This window comes from Pteronotus mesoamericanus, unplaced genomic scaffold (genome assembly GCF_021234165.1).
Source record: "Pteronotus mesoamericanus isolate MK-2021 breed Mesoamerican mustached bat unplaced genomic scaffold, CSHL_Meso_final contig_41, whole genome shotgun sequence".
Lineage (NCBI taxonomy): Eukaryota > Metazoa > Chordata > Mammalia > Chiroptera > Mormoopidae > Pteronotus > Pteronotus mesoamericanus.
This window is the reverse complement of record NW_026555152.1, coordinates 219,457-241,935: the sequence shown is the minus strand read 5'-3', so window position 1 is coordinate 241,935 and position 22,479 is coordinate 219,457. Positions and strand designations below refer to the sequence as shown.

At 38.8% G+C, this 22,479-nt stretch overlaps 1 protein-coding gene across 8 annotated transcripts in view; it reads left to right on the top strand.

Annotated features, from left to right (window-relative positions):
- Positions 1–22,479, top strand: part of FRY (FRY microtubule binding protein) — a 557,210-nt gene that overhangs the window by 447,384 nt on the left and 87,347 nt on the right. For all 8 annotated transcript variants that reach the window (XM_054577105.1, XM_054577099.1, XM_054577100.1 and 5 more), the window contains 4 exons: positions 4,122–4,301; positions 6,011–6,172; positions 8,349–8,423; positions 10,846–11,016. In XM_054577105.1, the coding sequence (XP_054433080.1) occupies positions 4,122–4,301; positions 6,011–6,172; positions 8,349–8,423; positions 10,846–11,016 (588 nt within the window). The remainder of the gene's footprint in view (positions 1–4,121; positions 4,302–6,010; positions 6,173–8,348; positions 8,424–10,845; positions 11,017–22,479) is intronic.

The window sequence follows — 22,479 nt, the reverse complement described above, 5'->3', positions numbered from 1 at the left end:
CTTAATACCAGAAAAACAAATAATCCAATTAAAAAATAAGCAAAGGACCTGAATAGACACTTCTCCAAGAAAGATATACAGATGGTCAATTGACATATGAAGAGATGCTCAACATCACTAACCATCAGAAAGATGCAAATTAAAACCAATAATGAGATACCTCCTCACACCTGTCAGCAGAGTGCCTATCACCAATAAATCAACAAGCAGCAAGTGTTGGTGAGGATGTTGGAGAAAAGCGAAACTTCATGTGTTGTTGGTGGGAATACAGATTGTGCAGCCAATGTGGAAAACAATGTGGAGGTCCCTCAAATATTAAAAACAAAATTGCCTTAAGACCCAGTGATTCCACTTCTGGAAATATATCCAAGGAAACCCAAATCATTAATTTAAAAGAACATATGCACCTTTATGTTCATTGCAGCATTACTTACAATAGCCAAGATTTGGAAGCAGGCCAAGTGTCTATCAGTAGATGAACAGATAAAAAAGCTGTTACTTTTACACAATGGAATACTACTCAGCCATAAAACAGGAAATTTCACCCTTTGTGAGAGCATGGATGGACATGGAGAGCATTGTGCTAAGTGAAATAGAAAAAGTACCAATATGGTTTCACTTATATGTGGAATCTAATGATCAAAATAAAATAGAAACAGACTCATAGATACAGAGAACAGATTGACTGCTGTCCGAAAGGATTGGGGTTGGGGGCTAGGTACAAAAAGTGAAGGGTCTAAGAAGTGCAAATTGGTAGTTACAGAATAGTCACAGTGATGCGGTTTGCAGCATGGGGAATATAGTCATTGGTGTTGAGGTGACTAAGTATGGGGCCAGGTGGGTGCTTTGGGCAGTAGAGGAACCACTTTGTAGAGTGCATGGTTTTTCACCACTTTGCTGCACAGCTGGAACTGATGCAGAATGGTATTGAATGTAAGCTGGTTAAAAAATAAAATTTAAAAAAAAAAAGAAACTGGCCCCAAGATCTGTCAGAAAATGGTGGTACTGGTATTTGAACCCAGTCCACCTGGTTCCCAAGCCAGTGCCTGTTTCCTTTTACGGGCACCCTTCCAAGCAGGACACTTGCTGAACCTCAGTAGATACCTGCAGATCGATTCTTCAAAGACTTACCTGAGACTACAAGGGGAAAAAAAGGAAAGAAACAAAAAATTTTAAAAAGAAACATTAAGAGATCAAACAGACCAGAACAAGTTTCTAGAGCCTGAAAGTTAATATGAAACACATGACCATATACTAAAAAGGCATGGTGGCTCCAGGCCATGGGGAACAGTGTGGGGTCACCATGCAGTGAGTGGGGAAGGGTCAAGCCCAGGAGTATAGACAGCCTTCTCGCCACATCTAGTCAGGTTCTATTTTTTTTTTTTTTTTTTGCTTCAGGAGAGTACTTGCTGAGTTTCAGAGTTCAAGAGCAAATTCTAGGTTTCCTCTGATTAGTCATTCACAATGCCATTCAATATAATTCTAGACATTTCTTTCCATCATCACTTTACCACTCTCATTACTTATTTGTTAATATTATTTAATACTTAAAAGTGATTTCCAAGCTTTTTTTTTCATTTTTCAGGTGGCGTTGCTCCAATAATAGTTGTGCCATGTAGCAGGCATTAAGTGATACTTTCTCTCTTCCCGGCACTCATGGGAGACAGAGGGTCAGTTAACATCTTCCTACCAATCGTCTGCTCCATTTCATGGCTTTATTGGAACTCATATTCTGTCCTAAGCCCATGGGCCGTCTCTGGTACTAGATACCTTAAATGGTAGTCAATGTCACATTCAAACCATGACCTCTCTTGTGCAAATCGAACAGCAAATGAAATGTTTTATATCATGTGCTTTTATCCTAAAGCTTAGGCAAATAATAATAGCTTTTATCAAATCGGTGTATATATGTTTAATATTTTTTGTGGAAGAAGAACCTCACTCAGTCAGCCAGGGTGCTGTCAGGGAGACAAAGATGGTAAAGCAAAGTGAGTCTTACAAGACAAGTAGGTGTTTGATGAGCCAATAAGGAGAGGAAGGCCATTCCAGAATGAGGAAATAGCCTAAGAAAAGGTACAGAGGCTAAGGGAACTGGCCTGGTTTGGGGAGCTCCAGGGGTGGCTTGAGTCACCCCTGTAGATTCAGCCCGGTCCACCAGAGGAAGACCTGAAGGAGTGTAGGCTGGGAAGTGACATGGTCTAACGAGTTCTAGAAAGACCACTGTATATACCAGTCCAGTTCTCCCATTTATTGAACAGGCTATCTTTACTTCATTTTATGCTCCTGCCCCCTTTGTCAAATATTAATTGACCCTAGCGACTTGGATTTATTTCTAAATAAACCCCTCTTCTGTTCTGTTAATGTATGTGTCTGTTCTTATGCCAGTACCAGACTGTGTTGATTACAGTGGCCTTATAATACAGTTTGATATCATGTATTGTAATCCCTCCTACTTTGTTCTTCTTTCTCAAAATTGCTGAGGCTATTTGGGGTCATATATGGTTCCATATCCATTTTTGAAATATTTGTTCTAAATCTGTGAAATATGTCATTGGTATTTAATAGGGATTGCGTTGAATCTATAAATTGTTTTGGGTAGTATGAACATTTTGATGATGTTAATTCTTCTAATCCATGAGCACAGTATATGCTTCCATTTATCTGTGTCTTCCTTAATTTCTCTCTTCAGTGTTCTGTAATTTTCCAAGTACAGGTCTTTTACCTCCTTGGTTAAGTTTATTCCTAGGTACCTTATTTTTCTTGTTGATATAGTAAAAGGGATTTTTTTCCTAGTTTCTGTTTCTGATATTTCATTGCTGGTGTACAAAAATGCCTTCAATTTATGAATATTGACTTCGTATCCCACTGTTTTGCCAAATTCACTCCCCAAGTCAAGTAGTTTTTTGGTGGAGCCTATAGGATTTTCCTTTGAACACTATCATGTCATCTGCAAACAATGACAGTTTTACTTCCTCCTTTCCAATTTAGATGCCTTTTATTTCTTTTTCTTGTCTGAGTGCTGACAGCATGGATGGAACTGGAGAGTATTAGGCTAAGTGAAATAAGCCAGGTGGCAAAAGACAAATACCACATGATCTCACCTATAAGTGGAAACTAATGAACAAAACAAACAAATGAACAAAGTAGAACCAGAGGCCTGGAAACAAGGAACAGACTGACAGTGATCAGAGGGGAGGGGGGAGGCGGATAACAGGGGAAAGAAAGGGGAAGAGTCTAGTCAGGGAACAAGTATAAAGGACCCATGGACATGGACAACAGTCCATGTGGGAACTGACTGTGGAGTGGCAGGATAGGGGAGAGCAACGGCTGCGGGAGACGGAGTGGGGATGGGGGTGGGAATTGGGATAACTGTAATAGAACAATAATAAAAAAAAAGAAAAAAGAAAGAACACTGTAGCTGGTGTCGGTGTGATGGAATTAAGTAGAGACTGCCAGCAGGGAGACCAGTTAAGAGTTCATTGAAATAAACCAGGTGGTGTCTAGAGAGGATTTAACTGAGCTGGCACCAGCAGGAATGGCAAGGAGGGAACAAATTATCAGGAGAGAGAGACAGAAAGGAATAACGAACAACCCCCAGGTTCCTGGGTTAGGTTATGAGGAAGATAATGGAGTGGAAAGAGAAGAGGGCTGAGGGCAGAGACCAAGTGCCCAGGAACAAATAGAGTGGGAAGAGCCTGAGAAGTGGGAGAGAGACTGAGGGAGACTGGAACTGGGTACAGGAGGGGGAGGGGAGGGGAGGGGGAGGGCGCAGACTGAGAGAGTGGTCAGTAGCATAAATGCACTAAGGATTCTTTGGAGGCAGCATTTGTTTTTTGCTTTTTGTTTTCAAAATTAAAGAGGCACTTCATTAGCAAAAAATGGTAACTTTTTAAAATATAGTTATTTGAATATGGACAAAATTGGTCTTTTTTTATTTGATTGTTTCTTAAATGTAGGTCATCTTATATATAAATTGTCTTTTTATGTCATTTGCCCTTTACGTATCATGGAATTTCCTATACTGTTTTAAATCAGTGAATTCTGACAAATTATGAGATATTTCATTATCATTTTTAAAAAATGAGATTACTATTAACAATTGGATATTTTATTTCTCTCAGAGTGTTCACTGGAGAGAAGCTTTGAATATCTTGAAGCTGGTGGTTTCTCGGTCAGCCAGCCTCGTTTTGCCATCCTACCAGCACAGTGACCTGTCAAAGATAGAAATACATCGAGTGTGGACCAGTGCTTCTAAGGAATTACCTGGGAAAACCCTGGACTTCCACTTCGACATTTCAGAGGCATGTTAACTGTTTCTGTAAACTTAGCATGATTATATAGTGCAAAGATCACAAGTAGCTATCTTAAGCGACACTAGCCATACATTTACTTCCAGTAAAGACTTACTTCTAAGACCTGAATTAGCTTGTTTTTTAAGAACACATTGAATGTTCTAAATCACTGTTTTTCAAATTAATGAGGCATATTCACTAGGGCTCTGAATTCACAGCTTTTAAAAGTAGAAGCTAGACTTGATTGTATAAAAAATGATTTTTAAAAAAACTTTAAAATGCAATGTTCTTCAGCATTTTAAACTATTACCTTCACTCAATTTTATTTTTTTAATCTGGCAACTGTTGTATCCTGTCTCTTTATAGGCAACCATGTTCCCTGAATTGTAGCCAGACCAGCCAATGGCTGAGATTTGCAGTAATACAGAATTCACCTTTATAGTTGCTTCCCCAAGCTACTTTTTTTACAAAAAAAATTATCTAAATACTTGCCCTGGGGAAAGGGGGCTCTGTGGTGGGAGGAGGGTACCAGCGAACCAAGCTAAAGACTCAGGGTAAAAAGAGAGGACAGAAAGTAGTCAGATTTACCTGCCGGTTCAGGAACAAATGTTCAAAGGCCTGTACTTAACCATTTTAATTTAAAATGTAAAAATACTTTGCTTTCTTGTGTCTCTCACCCCATGACCCATAAGCCCCCCAAAGCAGAAACTATGCTCTGTCCATTTTGTAACCAGGTCCTGATTCATGGTAGGTACATAAGTATTCTTCAACACTGCCAAATGAATAAATTCACTGAAGGAAATAACAAGAACTTCCTCTATGAAGCAGGTTGCGTGTCCAGGTTGAGTTGTCTCACACAGTGCTCTCACAGACCCTTTATCTTTTCAGCGGTCAGCATGAATTGCTGCATGGTGATAACTTCATCTCTAGTTCGTATAGAATATTAAAGTATTGAATCAATACTTTTCAGTTTTTAACATTTTTTACATCGCTAGCAGGGAAAAGCTGCTTTTATTCTTTGACTTGTTTATTCTTTTCCAAAGAGGTACAAAAAGCATACAGCCAGTCAGCTGCACACCGAAGAGAGCCGGTTATTCCAGAATAATGAGCCTTGAAAGCCAGGTGTAGACTCACCCTTTGGCGTCTGCTGCCCCCAGGTGTAGGCCCTCAAGCCGGTCTCTGCACAGGATGCACCCTCAGCACTAATTTGGAAGCTGCTGCCCACCCAGCCACCGAACTCTAGGACTCTCAGAAAATAAAATTTCTGGTGTTGCCCAAGTAGCTGGCCCAGACCTTATTCATTTACAAATTGAAAAGATGTAAATAACCTAACTAAATTTTTAAATAATTTAGAGTATATAAAGTTTAGGAAGAAGGGAAGGACTTTTGGTCTCTTGTTATGACTACGAGAAATTCTTTCAACTTTAAACACCTGATAACTGATTCTTTGTTTCCCTGAGTGTTTTGCTTCTAATCTTCATCAGTGGTTTCTAAAGCATGTTTAAGAACTATAGAGGGTGGGAAAATGTTGAATGTGCAAAATGACTCAGAATGTGTATTTGAACATCAGGAAAATGAACCTACTTGTAAAATTAAACTTCTCTACTCTAATTTTTAATCAAATTAGCAGTTCTTGGTTGCTGCTGGGTAGAGGAATTCCACGCACCAGAGAAGTGTCATGTGATAGAAGTTAATGTGTGCTTTGTGTTCTTTCTAAGACACCAATCATCGGGAGACGATATGACGAACTTCAGAACTCTTCTGGCCGTGACGGGAAGCCCAGGGCTGTGGCCGTCACCCGGAGCACGTCCTCTACCTCATCAGGTTCCAACTCCAACGTCCTTGTTCCTGTAAGCTGGAAGAGGCCCCAGTATTCTCAGGTATGGAATCCTGGACTTGCAGGATTGAAGGGGAGCCTTGGGACAAACTAAGCCATTGGCCCGTGTGATAGGGGCCACTCACCATCCCGACTTTGCCCATCTGGGCACGGACTCCAGTGGTAAGGATCTCACAGCATTCCACCAGAACCCATTTTCAGTTTGAACAGCTCCTTACATGGAGTTGGAGTCTGACACTTTGTTGCTTTGACTCAATGGCTTAGAAAGTGAAATCTGATCTCTTTCACATGGTGGTCCTTCCAGTATTTAAAGAAACTCAGCCCCCTCTGCCACTCACCCAAATGTCTTCTCTTTTCCACATAACACAGCGTTGGTTCTCTCAATCAGTTCTCTCTGCTGGGCTGCACATCCAGTGAAATTCTGGCTACTATCTTCTGAGTGTGCCTTCCACTCATGGTCCCCATGCACAGACTGAGTCACACAGAGCAGAGCAGCTAGCTGCCAGGTCTCTATTAGCGCTGCCTGAGAGTATTCACTGTGGGTACCTGCACCTTTGTATTGGTGTTGGTGCACAGTTAAGTTAAACCTTGCTTCGTAGGGCTCTTTTGGTAACGTGACAGAAGCCTAGTGAAAAAGTACCTTAAGTGGGAAAGGAATTTATTAACTTATGTGTCTTAGCTTCAAGTACAGCTGGATTCTAGTACACCAACTCAGAAACTGGATCCCTAGATGCTCTTTCCTTCTCACTATCCACACCCGCTCTTCCCAGGCTTGGCCCTCCTTTCCTCTGTGTTGGCGCCATTCTCAGGTGGGCTTTTCTTAGATTTCCATGGTTTTCAGCTCTGATGACTTCAAGTCTGCCTTTGCCACACCCTTAGCAATTCTAGAAGAAGGACTTGACTCTTGTGGGAGGGAGGCAGAGCTCCACTTAGAGGGAGAAGAGCTATCCCCAAGATAAAAAGAAGTGGGTGCCAGGCACGGAAAACTCTGTGTGTGCCCAGTAGGACTCACCTTCACTCCCAAAGTTTAGAGAAATGGATCATATAGAGGCGCCTGCTGGAACACAGATGGTCCTCTGTGAGTGTTCACAAAGTTGTTGCAGGGAAGTCGACTATAATTTAGTGGGAATTTGGCAAAGAGAAGAAAAATGTACAGCCCCATTCCATGTTCCTCTATATTGATTCCTTCCCAGAATTATAAAATGCTCACTAAAAGGTAGGGAAAGAACTTACAAATCTCTTGCCTTCCATTCAACATTCTTCTACACTGAGAAGACACTGTACTGAGTATCTCTTCTATAATTTGGACAGAAGGATGCAGTGAACTGAGTTCCATGAATACAAGTCTGTGAGTGACATTGGCCTCCTAGCAGTCGCCACATAAATTAAATTAGATTAAAAAGGGAAAGATCATTCTAAAGAAATTAGGAAGATTGCTTTAAGAGCAATTCTGAAGCACATACACATTGTTAATGCTCTGGATGGTCTTTTTATTCTCAAACCACCATTTATCCTGAGACCTGGTTAATCTGTGTCATTAGAAAATGTGAGGTGCTACAGAAGAATCTGCATGCTTAAGGCACTGAAATACAAGTTTTATGAAGACAACCAAAAGGAATTGAAGCTGCTTAACTTCAGGAAGAAAAAATTGAGAAATATTTAATATAGCTTGCAAACAATTCAGCTGTTTTTTTTTTTAAATTCTGTACAAAGTAGTCTCCCCTTTAAGGAAAATAAGTTTGTGTTGTAACAAAATAGATTTCATGTAAGTGTAAGGAAAGTCTTGCTAATGCTGAAGATTGTAGCATACAAGAAAAGATATCAAGGAAAGGAGTAAATATCTACTGAAGAACCTGGGTTTGATTTTCAGACCTTGACTCCCACCTTAGGAAAACTTAGATCAGCAATTGTACCATAGAAACAGAAGATGACCCTCATTTTAAATTTTCTAATAGTCATTTTTTAACAGTAAAAGAAACCAGTAAAATTAATTTAATAACACATTTTACTTAACTGAATATGTCTAAAATATTATTTTGACAAGTAATCAATGTTTCATAATTACTGAGATTTTCTACATTCTTTTTTTTACCAAGTCTGTATGTATTTTACATCTCAGTTCTCACGGGCCAGGTTCCCAACATGACAGCCCTGTGTATACGAGCAAATCTGCTCATAAGTACCCCGATTACAAACCCACCTGTGTGTTTCTCTTCCAGAAGAGGACAAAGGAGAAGCTGGTGCACGTTCTTTCGCTGTGTGGCCAGGAAGTAGGATTGAGCAAAAACCCATCAGTAAGTTCTATTACGTATCACATGTATTTTGGTATAATTTCTTTTTTACCTTTGATCAAAATAAGTTTAGATTTACCTTTGTATTTCAAGTATAACATCTATTAGCTAGATCAAACCCCTATATCATTTCTTCCCACACCATTGTTTTTAGTTTCAACTTAGTTTGGAAACAATGAAAGATTTTGTTGGCTATTTGTTCCAGTTTATAAATAAATACTCATTTATTTTATTTTTTTAATTTCTTATTTTTTTAAATAAAAATGCCTAGCTTCCTAAAATATGTATGTGACTACTGCACTACTACATATGATAATACTTTCCTTTTAGGTGTAATTTACTCTGTATACAGAACTCTTACTGTGATGTTATTATTTTACTCACATACAATAAGGTGAAAATAATGATATTTTATCAAGTTTTTTTCTCATATAAAATTCCACCAAGGTTACAGTTTAGCCCTGACCAGTTTGGCTCAGTTGGTTGGGTGTCATCCCGCAAAGCAAAACGTTGTAAATTCAGTTCCCAGTCAGGGCACATGCCTGTGTTGCAGGTTCAGTCCCTGGTTGGGATGCATAAGAGAGGCAACTGATCAGTGCTTCTCTCCCTCTCTCTCTCCCTTCCTTCCCCTCTCTCTAAAAATAAAAAAATAAAATTCTTTTTTAAAAAATCATGCCATCAGGCATTGGAATATATGGATAATTAAATTAGAAGTCAGCTTCTGAAGCCCTTCTAAAATTCAAAAAATTTCAAATTGTGTGTGAGTCTATTGTAGCAAAAGCAGTAAAAATCTCAGGGTCGGAGTTCACCAGATACAGTATTTTTATTTCATCTTTATCATGACATCTTATTATTAACCCACCCACCAAAAACTCAAACTCAGTGATTTCCCAAATAAAGTAAGAGCTATCAAACAGCTTTTCTGGAGAAACAGCAGCTGCTAACGTAATTCATGAGTGGGTGAAATATTAGAGGCTCGTAAATACTTGCTAAAGTGCAAATGTGCCTCAGCCAGCCGTCAGCTCACCTTGCTCTCTGCTAAAGTCACCACTTTATTGATCAGTGGGTTTGGTGCTGTGCCTGTGGCATTATTTAGGGCAGAGGGGACAGGTGACAGTGGCCATAGCAGGTGAAGTCTCTGAACCCACGAGGAAGGGAAATGTGAGCACTTGACTTCTGCAGAGCAGCTGTGCCAACCGGGACCATTTCTTCCTGCCCTGGCATATGGCACTTTCCCCTTCAGATCCGAACCATCTGCTTCTGTGCCTCTGTGCCTCTGTGCCTCTGTGGCTGTAAATGTTTCCTGGAGGGATTTTACAACTGAGGTCAGCAGCACTGATGAGGAAAGGAGCCTTTGGCTGAGGAAACCAGAATTCTCATGTGGTCTCTCACTAACTAGCTGACTGGCCCTCCCTGTTGTCTGTCTTATGTGCACATGTGTAGCTCCTGGACAGACTGTGTGTCATGTCATGTACACCTGTGACACATAATGACTGTTCTGAAATACTGGATAAAAAGTACCTATAAAATCCTCTCACTCTTTTACCTTTGAGAGGCATTTGTTCCATTTAAACTCTTCTAGCCTACATTTCAAGAAAGACTAGACATTGTAATGGTTAAATAAAGAATCCTGTTCAATTTAATATCAGTCTGTGTTCAAGAAAGGCTGGATAGCAAAACATTTGGCTTCACTTGCAGTTTATAATTTGTACAAAGTTCTGTTAAGATGGCTCAATGAAAAGAACCTAAACATAGACGTTAATTTTAAAATATCAGTGTATTAAAGATTTTAATAGAAAAAAGCCTCGTTTTGGTTATATCAGGAATTTAAGTATAAATTATGAGCATAGCTGCTCAGTTATGCTTCTGGAGTTCAAATGAGCAAGTATTGTGCCTTTTGGTTTCTGTTTCTTATTCCTTTCCAGTTCCTGGTTTATCTCTGAAAGGGTTAAGTCCTTTGCTCTCACAATTCATTCTACAATAACCTATCATGGTATCAGGAGTTCTGAAAATATTGTGTGACAATTTGTGTGTGTGAGAAAGAGTGCATACAAGTTCTAACCTCAGTCTGTTCAGAAACAGTGGAAATTTTCTTGGCTGCTCTAGTTTGTGAACACACACACAGTTGTCGTGCACACACACACACACACACACACACACACAGAACCTAGTCTTCATCCATCAAGCAACCATTTGACGCTTAAACATTTTCCTGGTGCATGAACTTCTGTGTGTGTCTTTGCACCAAGTTTAATCTGAAGGCATCTGTCCAACATAAATAATAAAAGAACATTCTAAAAATACCCACTTGAGGAATTAGGTGTGTACTGGAAATGTAGTGTGATGAAGAGCCAATAACAGTTTCTTGTAGCACAAACAACCAGAGGGGAATGGTTTCTCAGAATCGGACTCTTTGGATTTTTAGGTGATTTTTTCATCGTGTGGGGACTTGGATCTGCTGGAGCACCAGACGAGCTTGGTCTCCTCTGAGGACGGCGCCCGAGAACAGGAGAATATGGATGACACAAACAGTGAACAGCAGTTCAGAGTCTTTAGAGACTTCGATTTCCTGGATGTAGAGCTAGAGGATGGAGAGGTATGGTATATTCTCTAAAAATAACCCACTTGACTAACAAAAGTTTCTTTTTACCTGCTAAATAATGAGTTTTCATAACTGGGTCTTGCACTGAAAAGTTGTAAACTTTATTTTGAATCAGCTTATCCCAAGGACAGCAGCTTCACTTCAGTGCAAGGTACCACACCCTTCCTGTCTGAGCCTACAACAGTTGCTGCCAGGTTATTTTTAAATGGCCATGATCTGAATGCTTATGACCACACAAAGGCCATGTGTGTGTAGTCCAACAGTGAACTTTTTTAAAAATCACAAAATATTCAAGTTCTGAGCCTATTCACTGATACCTGGCTAAAACAGGTGGAGCATTTAATGCTTATCAATGTGAAATTGCTCCAATTCTGTTATTTCAGAGCTTGCCTGCTACAATGTGAGCTGGGAGCCTGAGGCCCCTGGTGCCTTTGTGCTGTCTATGAAGTCATTAGAACTCAGAATGGGATGGAAGGCACAGGAGGGTGTCTGGCTCTGCTGTATGGCGCGGCTGTATACCCCATGCCTGGAGCAGCTGATTCAAGGCTCAACAGGCAAAGGCAGATTTACATATTTGGATGATAATTACGGTCATAAGATTCTTTCACTTATGATTGGAAGGCAACACATCATACCTTTGCTCTTGTTTTGATAGCTTGGGGAATGTTCCAGCTGAGATGTAGTCTTATGCCTCACAGGGTGAAAACAAAATTCACTGAAGGGAGATTGATATGTGTAAAAAGGCCGGGTGCCCCTGGTACCATGCCAGCTCCTGGTGTCAGTCAATATACTTGAGCTCACATGCAACCACACACACTATATTTCCAAAAACAAAAGGGAGAGGGTGCTTTCTGCTAGGTTTACAGTTAAAACAGAGTCCCAGATTCAAAGTTTCTCCTCCCCTGTGGTAGGGAGGCACCTCCTATCTTAACTGCAAGTAGCTTCTTATCTTCCCTAAAAGATAGGTCTGCTGACCAACTTGCTTATACCAAGGTGAGGCCAAGAGGCTATCCACTTTTGTCCCTCACTGGCTACTGATAACCCTGGATATATGTACCAACCAGGGAGAATCATACCCTCAGGAAGAACAGTATTTTCTTTACCAGTTCTTTCCCTGGAAATTAGTTTGGCAGGCACAGTATGTGAAGAGCTAAAGGCACAAACTACAAGGTGGCTTTTCACCTTGAGTTGTTTAGAACCAGTAGAAAATAGAACAGAGTTTCCTGACTGTTCACCATAATAAGTAATAAAGAAATCAATCACTGATTGTGGTGAGGATTGTTTTAAAAGTCTAACATAAAATACAATGGTTTTGAATGTCTCTGAGCCAAAACTGAGCTCCCTGACCTGGGAAGCTCACCCTATCTTTCCTCCTGGGCTAGAATTCAAACTGAGGCACCATCTTCACTCTGCAAATAAAACTAAGGAGCAAAAAACTGATGTAGCAAGAGAAGCATAATTTTTTTAGAGTCAGCCAAAGAAAAATGTGTCATATGACATGACATGACAGTAATGATATAAGCAGGAGAATAAGGCACAGTTTCAGAACAACTAACAAATTTAATTTCTATCAAAATAAAGGAGGGAAAATCTGAGATGCCCATCACTTGAAAATAAATATGACACTAATGTTTCTCAGGGACAATAAGTAATGAATACTACTGGTATTCATTCTCTCTATTGTCATAGCCGACAAGAACTACAACATCACAGTGATTTTATCTTATATGATTAAGAGTTCATAAAACATTTAAGAGTATGAAAGCATATATTGTATCAAAATAAAATAAACCATGTGAGAAAGTTTTGCTACATCTCAATATGATACAATAAGGGATGCTAGTGTGCTTACAGAGGGGTAGAGTGAAAATACATGGGCTTTGGAGCCAAGCTGGTCCAACTTTCACCTACAGCTCTGCCACTGACCTCACTGTATGACCACAAACAGGCAATTTCACTTGGCTGCCTCATCTGCTCAGTGGGTTTGAGAATACCCTCCTACAGAGTAGATCGGAGCATTCAGTGAGATAACCTACATAACACTTCTAGCACAGTGTCTCAGTGTCTCTTCCCTCATACTGTTTTTTTCAGTTTTTCCTCATCTAATAAGGTTAAAAATATTTAGCTTTTAAACAAGACACAATTATCAAAAATAAAGACTGGACTTTTTTTGTCCCATCTATTCCTTTTCGTTAAATTGTCTCAGAATTTATTGCCTAATATTGGTAAGGGTTTGCCCTTGAACTTTTCAGAATCTTTGAAAGGTGCTGTGTCTTTCCTATTAGCTGCCCATCGGCAGTGAAGAGACCATGTTCATGCACACCTTTCTCTTGGTGAGCAGGATCAGGTGACACCACCTTTTCTTCTTCTAGTTGATGGCCCTGATTCATTTAACCATGACATTTCACAATTGTCTCACAAACAGTCATTCCCCCTACCGCCAAAAAAAAAAAAATCATTGAGACCGCAGTTGCCACTGAAGGGGAAAGCTATTTCATAAACTGTATTTATGACTTGTTACTCCATTTCCATCATCCACCATTATGAGGTTGGGGATTTCTGATTCTATGCTGATTTTTTTTCGTTTGGGCTTTGTGAAACTTTACCTTTGTTAAAATTGCATCTACTGAAGCATATGTTGTTAGCACCATTGGTTGTGTTAAAACTAAGACAAAAGCACTTGAGTGTCCTTAATATCATCATTTAAAATAGACCTTTTAATTTGTTTTTCTGTCCTTTTCATCTGCCGCCCAGGAGCTTCAGGTAAGAGGATGTTCTTTTTTCAGGTATGCGAGCCCATGTTTTGCATAGCAGATTGATAGCAACAGAGTTGCCTCTTCCTCCCTCCCAGCATATGTGTGCCTGTGTGTGTGCATAGTCACATTGGTGGGTGTGTAATATAATGAAGTATTTTTCTCGGTTGCCCTAGTATAAAAATATTTTCTAAAGTATAGATACAAGAGAGTTTAAAAATATATACCTAGTTCAGAAAGTTGCATGATGATATCTCTTAAGAGAAATTGAGTTTTTAAATATGATCTGTAAAAATCCTATGGTTTTTGATTATGCAGCGGTACAACTGGATTGGTTTTGTTGTTAAATTCCTTGGTGAAATTAACCAGCTATATCAAATAATGCATCATATATGGCCCCAATCAGAATTTTTTATATTACAGGACCTAGGAGCTGTCTTTGTATGGTGATTATATAAACTTTCATCCAAATGAGCACCCTTTTGCAAGTAAGAGGGTGTCAATAACTACACCCAGAAAACAGACATAAACTGGGACCATCCTGGGCAGACTGACCTAGGACCCATGATCAGCCTGTATCTATGACCTATCAGACTTACTCTAAGTAGGTACATTTGGGAAGACATATTTTGACCAAGTTTCTTCAACAGTAATTCTTATTTGTCGGGTTTCCAATATGAAAAAAGTTATTTCAAAGACAGTTATTTCCCACCTCTCTAGAATGTTCAATCATTAATGCTTTCTCACCTCAGTATAAATCCTGAGTGGTTAAATTTGATAACTGACATACATAAATGTTCATCAGGCATAGCTAACCATCTTCTAAATTTTCTCACACAGAAAATCTGTCACAATCACTTAAACACTGTTTTGGCTTTTGACGTTGTTCGTAACATAAAATGCAGACCTGACATTTGTGTCTGGGGACAGAGGAGGGTGACTCCCCCAATAGGGGTGTTCCTAGGCCATACCCAGAAGGCCTTATTGGCTTTTAATCACCCCATACTTTAGGCTAGGTCACAGTACTGTTCCCTCTCAGCAACCACCAGAAAACAATTTCAGCACCTTTGCCTCTAATGGAGACGTTGTGTCCTCGCAAAACATCCATATTCCTGCAAGGACAGGTTTCCCTAATTCCCAGTTCTCACACCTGACTCATCCAAGTTTCATCAGAGCTTGCAACCCAATCAACAGTAGCAGCAGTCCATGTCCAGTGGTGTTTTCTAACCTAGACATCTGTACTTCTGTGCCAGCTCAGTGTTCTGTCTCAGGGTCAGTGGGGACACCTCCAGAATTCTTGCCTCAGAGAGTTCATCCAACCCATCCATTGATTTGGTGCAAGAGAATCAGTTGTGTGAATTTATGTTTTATATTTATATTTGCATATTTCTCCTAGTCATTTTTACATTCTTCTTTTTTCTCTGTCTACATTTTTCTTTGTATTCTCTTATTTCTTCACACATTGCCTTTTCTTTCCAGAACTCTTGTCTTTCTAGAACTCTTGTCTTTCTTCTGTTTTTATTTTTTCACTAAACTAGCTATTTTTAAATTCCAGCACAATAGTTAGTCTTTCAACCAGGAAAAAAATTGTTTGGTGGTAATTTATCAGAGCAGATATAGATAAAAGGTACAGATACAGATAAGAGAGCAGATACAGTTATAGAATATAAAAATCATATTAAGTCTGATTTCCCTTTATAACCAAACATTCCTAAAACAATCATAAATTGGGTTAAATAATGATAACTTGTGTATTATAGACAGAATGTATTTGGAATTCTTACCTGTTGCCTTCTGCAAAACAGATTTTTGGGGAGAGCTAAGCATCTGTTAAATGAGAGATCTGTGAGATATTCTGGTTTTGTTTTATTAGGAGCCTGAAGAAAGAGACCCTTAAACCAGAGGAAAATTAATCAATTTAATGATCACTAATTTTACCAGTAATTTGCATCTTTCATATTATATTATTATGCTATTAACTGAGCTCTCACCATAAAAAGTTAATGGTGAACCATCAGACGGTGCTTCGAATAATTTGTAAATGGAAAGATTCTATGCTATATTTTATTCAGTTTACCTATTGGTTTAGATTTATTTTTGCTTACCATGGGCTGTGTAGTATTTCTCTTCATTTATACCTGTCTTAAGAGAGAAAAAATATGGTGAACACACAACAGTGCAGCTGAAACCAATATAATTTTATTAACTAATGTCACTCTAATGAATTCAGTTAAAAATTTAAAATAAAGTAAAAAAGAAAAAGAAAAAGAGGGAGAAATAAAACCCAAATTAGTTTCTAGAAAAACATTTTATATTGGTCAAATAAACATAGTTAACATTGTTAATTGTGGAGAATGTCTGAGACACAACTCACAGCTTTTTAAAAAACTTGCATTGTCACTTAACTCAGTTGGTGCCTCACCCAACTCACATGCCATCCAGGACTCTTTCAGTGGCTAACAATTACAGGTAGCCAGTAGGTGGTGGCATGCCTTAGGGTGCCTTGAGTCTTTTGCTGACCTTCCCCAGGCCCTCTGTTTGTGGCACTGGCCTTGGTTTGCAGTGTGGCCCCTCCCATGCAAATCCAAGTCCAGCACAGGCACTTATCAACTGAGGATTGCTTTGTAGCTCCTAACAGGTAGCCCAGGCTCATAACAGGCAGTGTCTGACATTGATCTGCACTGGGGTCCCTCCCAAGGGTCTCCAGAACCAACACTCACAGTGGGCAGCCTCAGACCACAACAGAGAACCACCTGATTAACTTCACAAGAAGCACACCCAAAGGGAGGTTGCAGCAGGCATTAGACCATGCTAGGGCAAACCCTGCTCTGTGGGGACAGCCACAGCACAGAAGCTCATATGCTGTGGTCATGACTATCCCTCAAGTCAGCCAGCCTGAGGGTCACACCCACCCACTAGCATTCCAACAGCAATTAAGACTCAACTAAAACAGCAAGGCACACACAACTCACAAAAGGGCAAACCTGGAACACTAGGCTCAAGTGACCAGAGAGACCATGCCACTAAGCCCAACAAGATACCTACTACATAAGGCCATCCTCCCAAGACTGGACACATAGCAGATCTATCTAATAAAAAGAAATAAACACTGAGAAGTAGCCAAAATTGGGAGACAAAGAAACAGGTCCCAAGTGAAAGACCAGTAGAAATCTCTGGGAAAAAAAAAGAAATAAATTAAATGGAGACAAGCAATCTACCACATACAGAGTTTAAAACACTGGTCACAAGGATGCATAAGGAACTTAGGGGAAGAATGAACTCAGGAAGAACTTCAACAGGGAGATAGTAAGCAGACTTCCAGCCAAGATGGAGGCATAGGTAGATACACGTTGCCTCCTCACACAGCTAAAAGAAGGACAACCACCAATATAAAAAAAAAACCAGAACTGCAAGAAAATCGAACTGTATGGAAGTCCAACAACCAAGGAGTTAAAGAAGAAGCATTCATCCAGACCAGTAGGAGGGGTGGAAATGAGCAGCTGGGGCAGAAAGGATGTGTGGCAAGGCAGCAGCTGGAGGACCAGGCAGGCAAGGGAGCAGCTGGTGGTCTGCGAAGTCCCATATTTGCATGCAGATAAACTGGAAAGAACAGCTGGGGAGCAAGACAGGCTACACAATCCAGGGTTCCAGTGTGGGAAAAGAAAGCCTCAAAACCTCTGGCTGTAAAAATCTATATGTGTTGCGGCAGTGGGAGAAATGCCCAGCCTCACAGGAGAGTTCGTTGGAGACACCCACAGGGTCCTTAGAACATACACAAATCCACCTACCCAGGAATCAACACTAGAAGGGCCCAGTTCACTTGTGGGTAGTGGGTAAGTGACTGAAAACCTGCCAACAGCTGAGCAAGAGGCATTGTTCCCTCTCAGAGCACTTCCCCCCATACAGTGCCACAACGCAGCAACCTGGGTTGCCCCGCCCTGACAAATACCTAAGGCTCCTCCCCTTCCAACATAACAGGCATGCTGAGACAAAGAAATATGGATCAAGTGAAAGAACAGGTCAAAGCTCCAAAAACAGAACTAAGCAAAGAAGAGATAGCCAACCGATCAGATGCACAGTTCAAAACACTGGTAATCAGGATGCTCACAGAATTGGTTGACTATGATCACACAATGGAGGAAAAAGTGAAGGCTACGCAAAGTGTAATAAAGAAAAGTATATAGGGAACCAACATTAAAGGGAAGGAAACCAGGACTCAAATCAACTATTTGGAGCAGAAGGAAGAGATTAACATACAGCCAGGGCAGAATGAAGAAACAAGAATTCAAAAAAAGGAGAGGGTTAGGAACCTCTGAGACAACTTTAAACATTCCAGCATCTGAATCAGGGGTGCCAAAAGGAGGAAAGGAAGAACAAGAAATTGAAAACTTATTGAAAAAAACAATGAAGGAGAACTTCCCCAGTCTGACCAAGGAAATAGACTTTCAAGAGATCCAGGAAGTTCAGAGAGTCCCAAAGAAGTTGGACCCAAGGAAGCACACACCAAGGCCCATCATAATTGCAGTACCCAAAATTAAAGCTAAGGAGAGAATCTTAAAAGCAGCAAGAGAAAAGGAGACAGTTACCTACAAAGGAGTTCCCCTAAGACTATCAGCTGATTTCTCAAAAGAAACCTTGCAAGCAAGAAGGGGCTGGCAAGAAGTATTCCAAGTCATGAAAGGGAAGGACCTGCATCCAAGATTACTCTATGCAGCAAAGATATCATTTAGAATGGAAGGGCAGATAAAGTGCTTCCTAGACAAAGTAAAGTTAATGGAGTTCATCATCACCAAGCCCATATTATATGAAATGTTAAAGGGGCTTATCTAAGAAAAAGATGAAGATCAAAAAGTATGAACAGTAAAATGACAACAAACTCACAACTATCAACAATTGAACCTAAAAACAAAAACAAATACAAAAATCAACTAAGCAAACAACTAGAACAGGAACAGAATCACAGAAATGGAGATCAGAGGGGAGGGGGAGGAGAGAGAATGGGGAGAAAGGTTCAGGGAATAAGAAGCATAAATAGTAGTACAAAATATACAGGGGAAGGTTAAGAATAGCATAGGAAATGAAGCCAAAGAACTTATATGTACCACCCATGGACATTAACCAAGAAGCGGGGGCGGGGGTGTTGCTGGTGGGAGGGGGAGGGTACAGGGCAGAGGGAAATAAAGGGAATAAAATAATGGGACAACTATAATAGCATAATCAATAAAATATATATTGTTTAAAAAAAAGAGTAAGCATAAAAAAGACATAGAAACTATAAAAAAAGAACTAACCAAAAATAAAAAATGTACTAGAAAAAATCAACAATAGATTAGATTAAGTAGAGGATCAGATCAGCTATTTGGAAGGAAAAATAGCAGAAAACACCAAATCAGACCGGGGGTGGTGGGGGGAAACAATTTTAAAATGAGGAGAGGTTAAGGGACCTCTGGGACAACAACAAGTGTATCAGTATTTGTATCATATGGATACCAGAAGGAGAAGAGAGAGAACAACAGATTCAGAACCTATTTGAAGAAATAATGACTGAGCCCTGGAAACCTCAGTTGGTTAGAGTGTCATCCTGATACACCAAGGTTGCGGGTTCAACCTCTAGTTAGGGCACATATAGGAAGCAACCAATGAATGCATAAATAAGTGGAACAACAAATCGGTGCCTCTATTTCTCCCTCTCTCCCTCCCCTTCTTCTCTCTCTCTAAAATCAGTAAATGAAATTTTTAAAAAAGAAATTATGATTGAAACCTTCCCTAACCTTGTAGAGGAAAAAACATATACATGTCCAGGAAGTAGAGTCCCAAATGAGATGAACCCAAAGAGGCCCACTAAGACATATCATAATTAAAATGGCAAAGTTTAAAGACAGAGAGACTCTTAAAAGCAGCAAGAAAAAAGCAGTTACCTACAATGCCACTCCATAAGACTGTCAGCTAATTTCTCAACTGAAACTTTGCAGGCCACAAGGGACTGGCACAAAATATTCACAGTGATGAAAAGCAAGAACCTACAACCAAGACCAGTTTACCCAGCAAGGCTATCACTTAAAATTGAAGCAGAGATAAAGAGCTTCAAAGTCAAGAAAAAAACTAAAGGAGTTCACTGCCACCAAACCAGTATTACAATAAATAAATAAATAAATATAAAATTGAAGGGACTTGTTTAAGAAGAAAAAGACAAAAAAAAGCAACAAAATGTGAGAAATAAAATGGCAAAAACTACATACCTATCAATAATCACTTTAAATGTAAATAGCTTAAATGGTCTAATCAAAAGACATAGGGTAGCTGAATAGATAAGAAAACAAGACACATATATATGCTCTTTACAGGATACCCACTTCAAATTGAAAGACACAGACAAACTGAAAGTAAGGAGATGGGAAAATGATATTTCAGGCAAATAGAAGCAAAAAGAAGCTGGAGTATCAATACTTATATCAACAAAATAGATTTTAAAACAAATGATATAATAAGAGACAAAAAAGGACATTACATAATGATAAAGAGATCAATCCAACAAGAGGATATAACCCTTATAAACATCTATGCACCTAACATAGAAGCACCTACATATAAAGTAAATATTGACAGATATAAAAGGAGAAATCAACAGTAAAAAGTCATGGTAAGGACTTTAACACCTTATTGACATTGGTGGGCATATCTTCCACACAGAAAGTCAGCCAGAAAACAGTGACCTAAATGACACATTAGATCAGGTGGATTTCATCCCAAAGAAGCAGAATGTACATTCTTTTCAAGTGCACATGGAACATTTTTAGGATAGAATACATTGTAGGCCACAAAGCAAAACCTAATAAATTTAGGAAGATTGAAATCTTATCAAGCATCTTCTTCAGCCACAATGGTATGAAACTAAAAATCAAAAGAATAAAACTAAAAAGCACATGGAGGCTAATTATATTTTACTAAAAACATGAATGGGTCAACAATGAGAACAACATAGATATCAAAAGATACCTTGAACCAAATGGAAATGAAAATACAACCCAAAATCTACAGTGAAGGCCATCCAAACAGGGAAATTTATACGAATATTGGCATACTTCAAGAAACAAGAAAATGTCAAATAAACAACTTAATCTTACAATAAAGGAAATGGGTGGGAGAGCCCAAAGTGAGTAAAAGAAAGAAAATAATAAAGATCACAGTGGAAATGAAATAGGATCTGAGGAAACAATAGAAAAATCAATGAAAATAAAAGCTAGTTGTTTGGAAAAATAAACAAGACTGATAAATGTTTAACCTGAATTATCAAGAAAAAGAGAGACATGAATAAATTAAAGCAGAAATGGAAGAGAAGTGACAACTGACGCCACAGAAATACAAAGGATTATAAGAAAATACTAAGAACAATTATACACAAACAAATTGAACAATCTGGAAAAAAGTGGATAAGTTCCTAGAAGCATACAATCTTCCAACAATGAATCAAGAAAAAAAATATGAACAGACTGATTACTCCCAAAGAAATTGAATAAGTAATAAAAAAAAAAACTCCCAAAAAACAAAAATCCCAGACTAGAAGGTTTCACGGGTGAATTTTACCAAAAATTCAAAGAGCAATGAACACCTACACTTTTCAAACTATTAAAAAAAAAATTAAGAGAAGCCTCCCAAGTTCATTTTACAAGGCCACCGTTACGCTGATTTCAAAACCAGACAAAAACATTTTTTTAATTTATATACCATGTTTATTCTCTTAAAGTTGTCTCAATTTTTACCCCTTTACCCCCTCAACCCATCCCACCCCCACCCCCCACTCCCACAGTCAATTCCCACTCTGTTGCCAATATCCATGGGTCATTCATACATATTCTTTGTCTAGTCCTTTCCCCTTCTTTCCACCATGTCCTCTTTCCTCATCCTCTCTGGTCACTTTAAGTCTGCTCCATGTTTCCATGCCTGTGGTTTATTTTGTTCATTAGTTTATTTTGTTGAATAGAGTCCACTTACAGGTCAGATTATATGGTATTTGTATTTCATCAACTGGCTTATTTCACTTAGCTTAATATTCTCCATTTCCATCCATGTTGTCGCAAAAGGTATGAGTTCCATCTCTCTCTCTTTCTTTCTTCCTTTCTTTCTTCCTTTCTTTCTTCCTTTCTTTCTTTCTTAAATGCAGATTGATTTTATTAAATGTCAAAGTTAATTATAAAATATTAAAAAATTTAAATCCATTATAAAGTCTCAGCATAAACCAACATGACACCAGCACAGAAATAATCAAGTAAATCAATGAAATAAAATGAGCATTCTAGAGACAAACGTATATATCTAACAATATAGTATATGATTAAGTTGATATTTCAAATCAATGGATAAAATAAGGCTTATTCAACAAATAAGGTGCATGAACCGCTATTACTTGAAATAAAACAAATATAGAGCCCTATTTCACACATTATACAAGAAATATTCAAGTGAGTTAAAAATCAATATGTAGAATCTAAGGAGTTTTAGAAGAAAATAGAACTAATATTTTTCATGACCTGAAGTAAAATAATTAAACCCAGAAGCTATAAAGTAAATATTGACAATATGACTATATTAAACATTTAAGACTATATAGTAATATACATATAAAAAAAGTTAAAGGACAAGGAATAGAATAGAAAAGTATTTGCAACACATCTAAATCATGTTTAATAGGTTTTTTTAGGGAAAA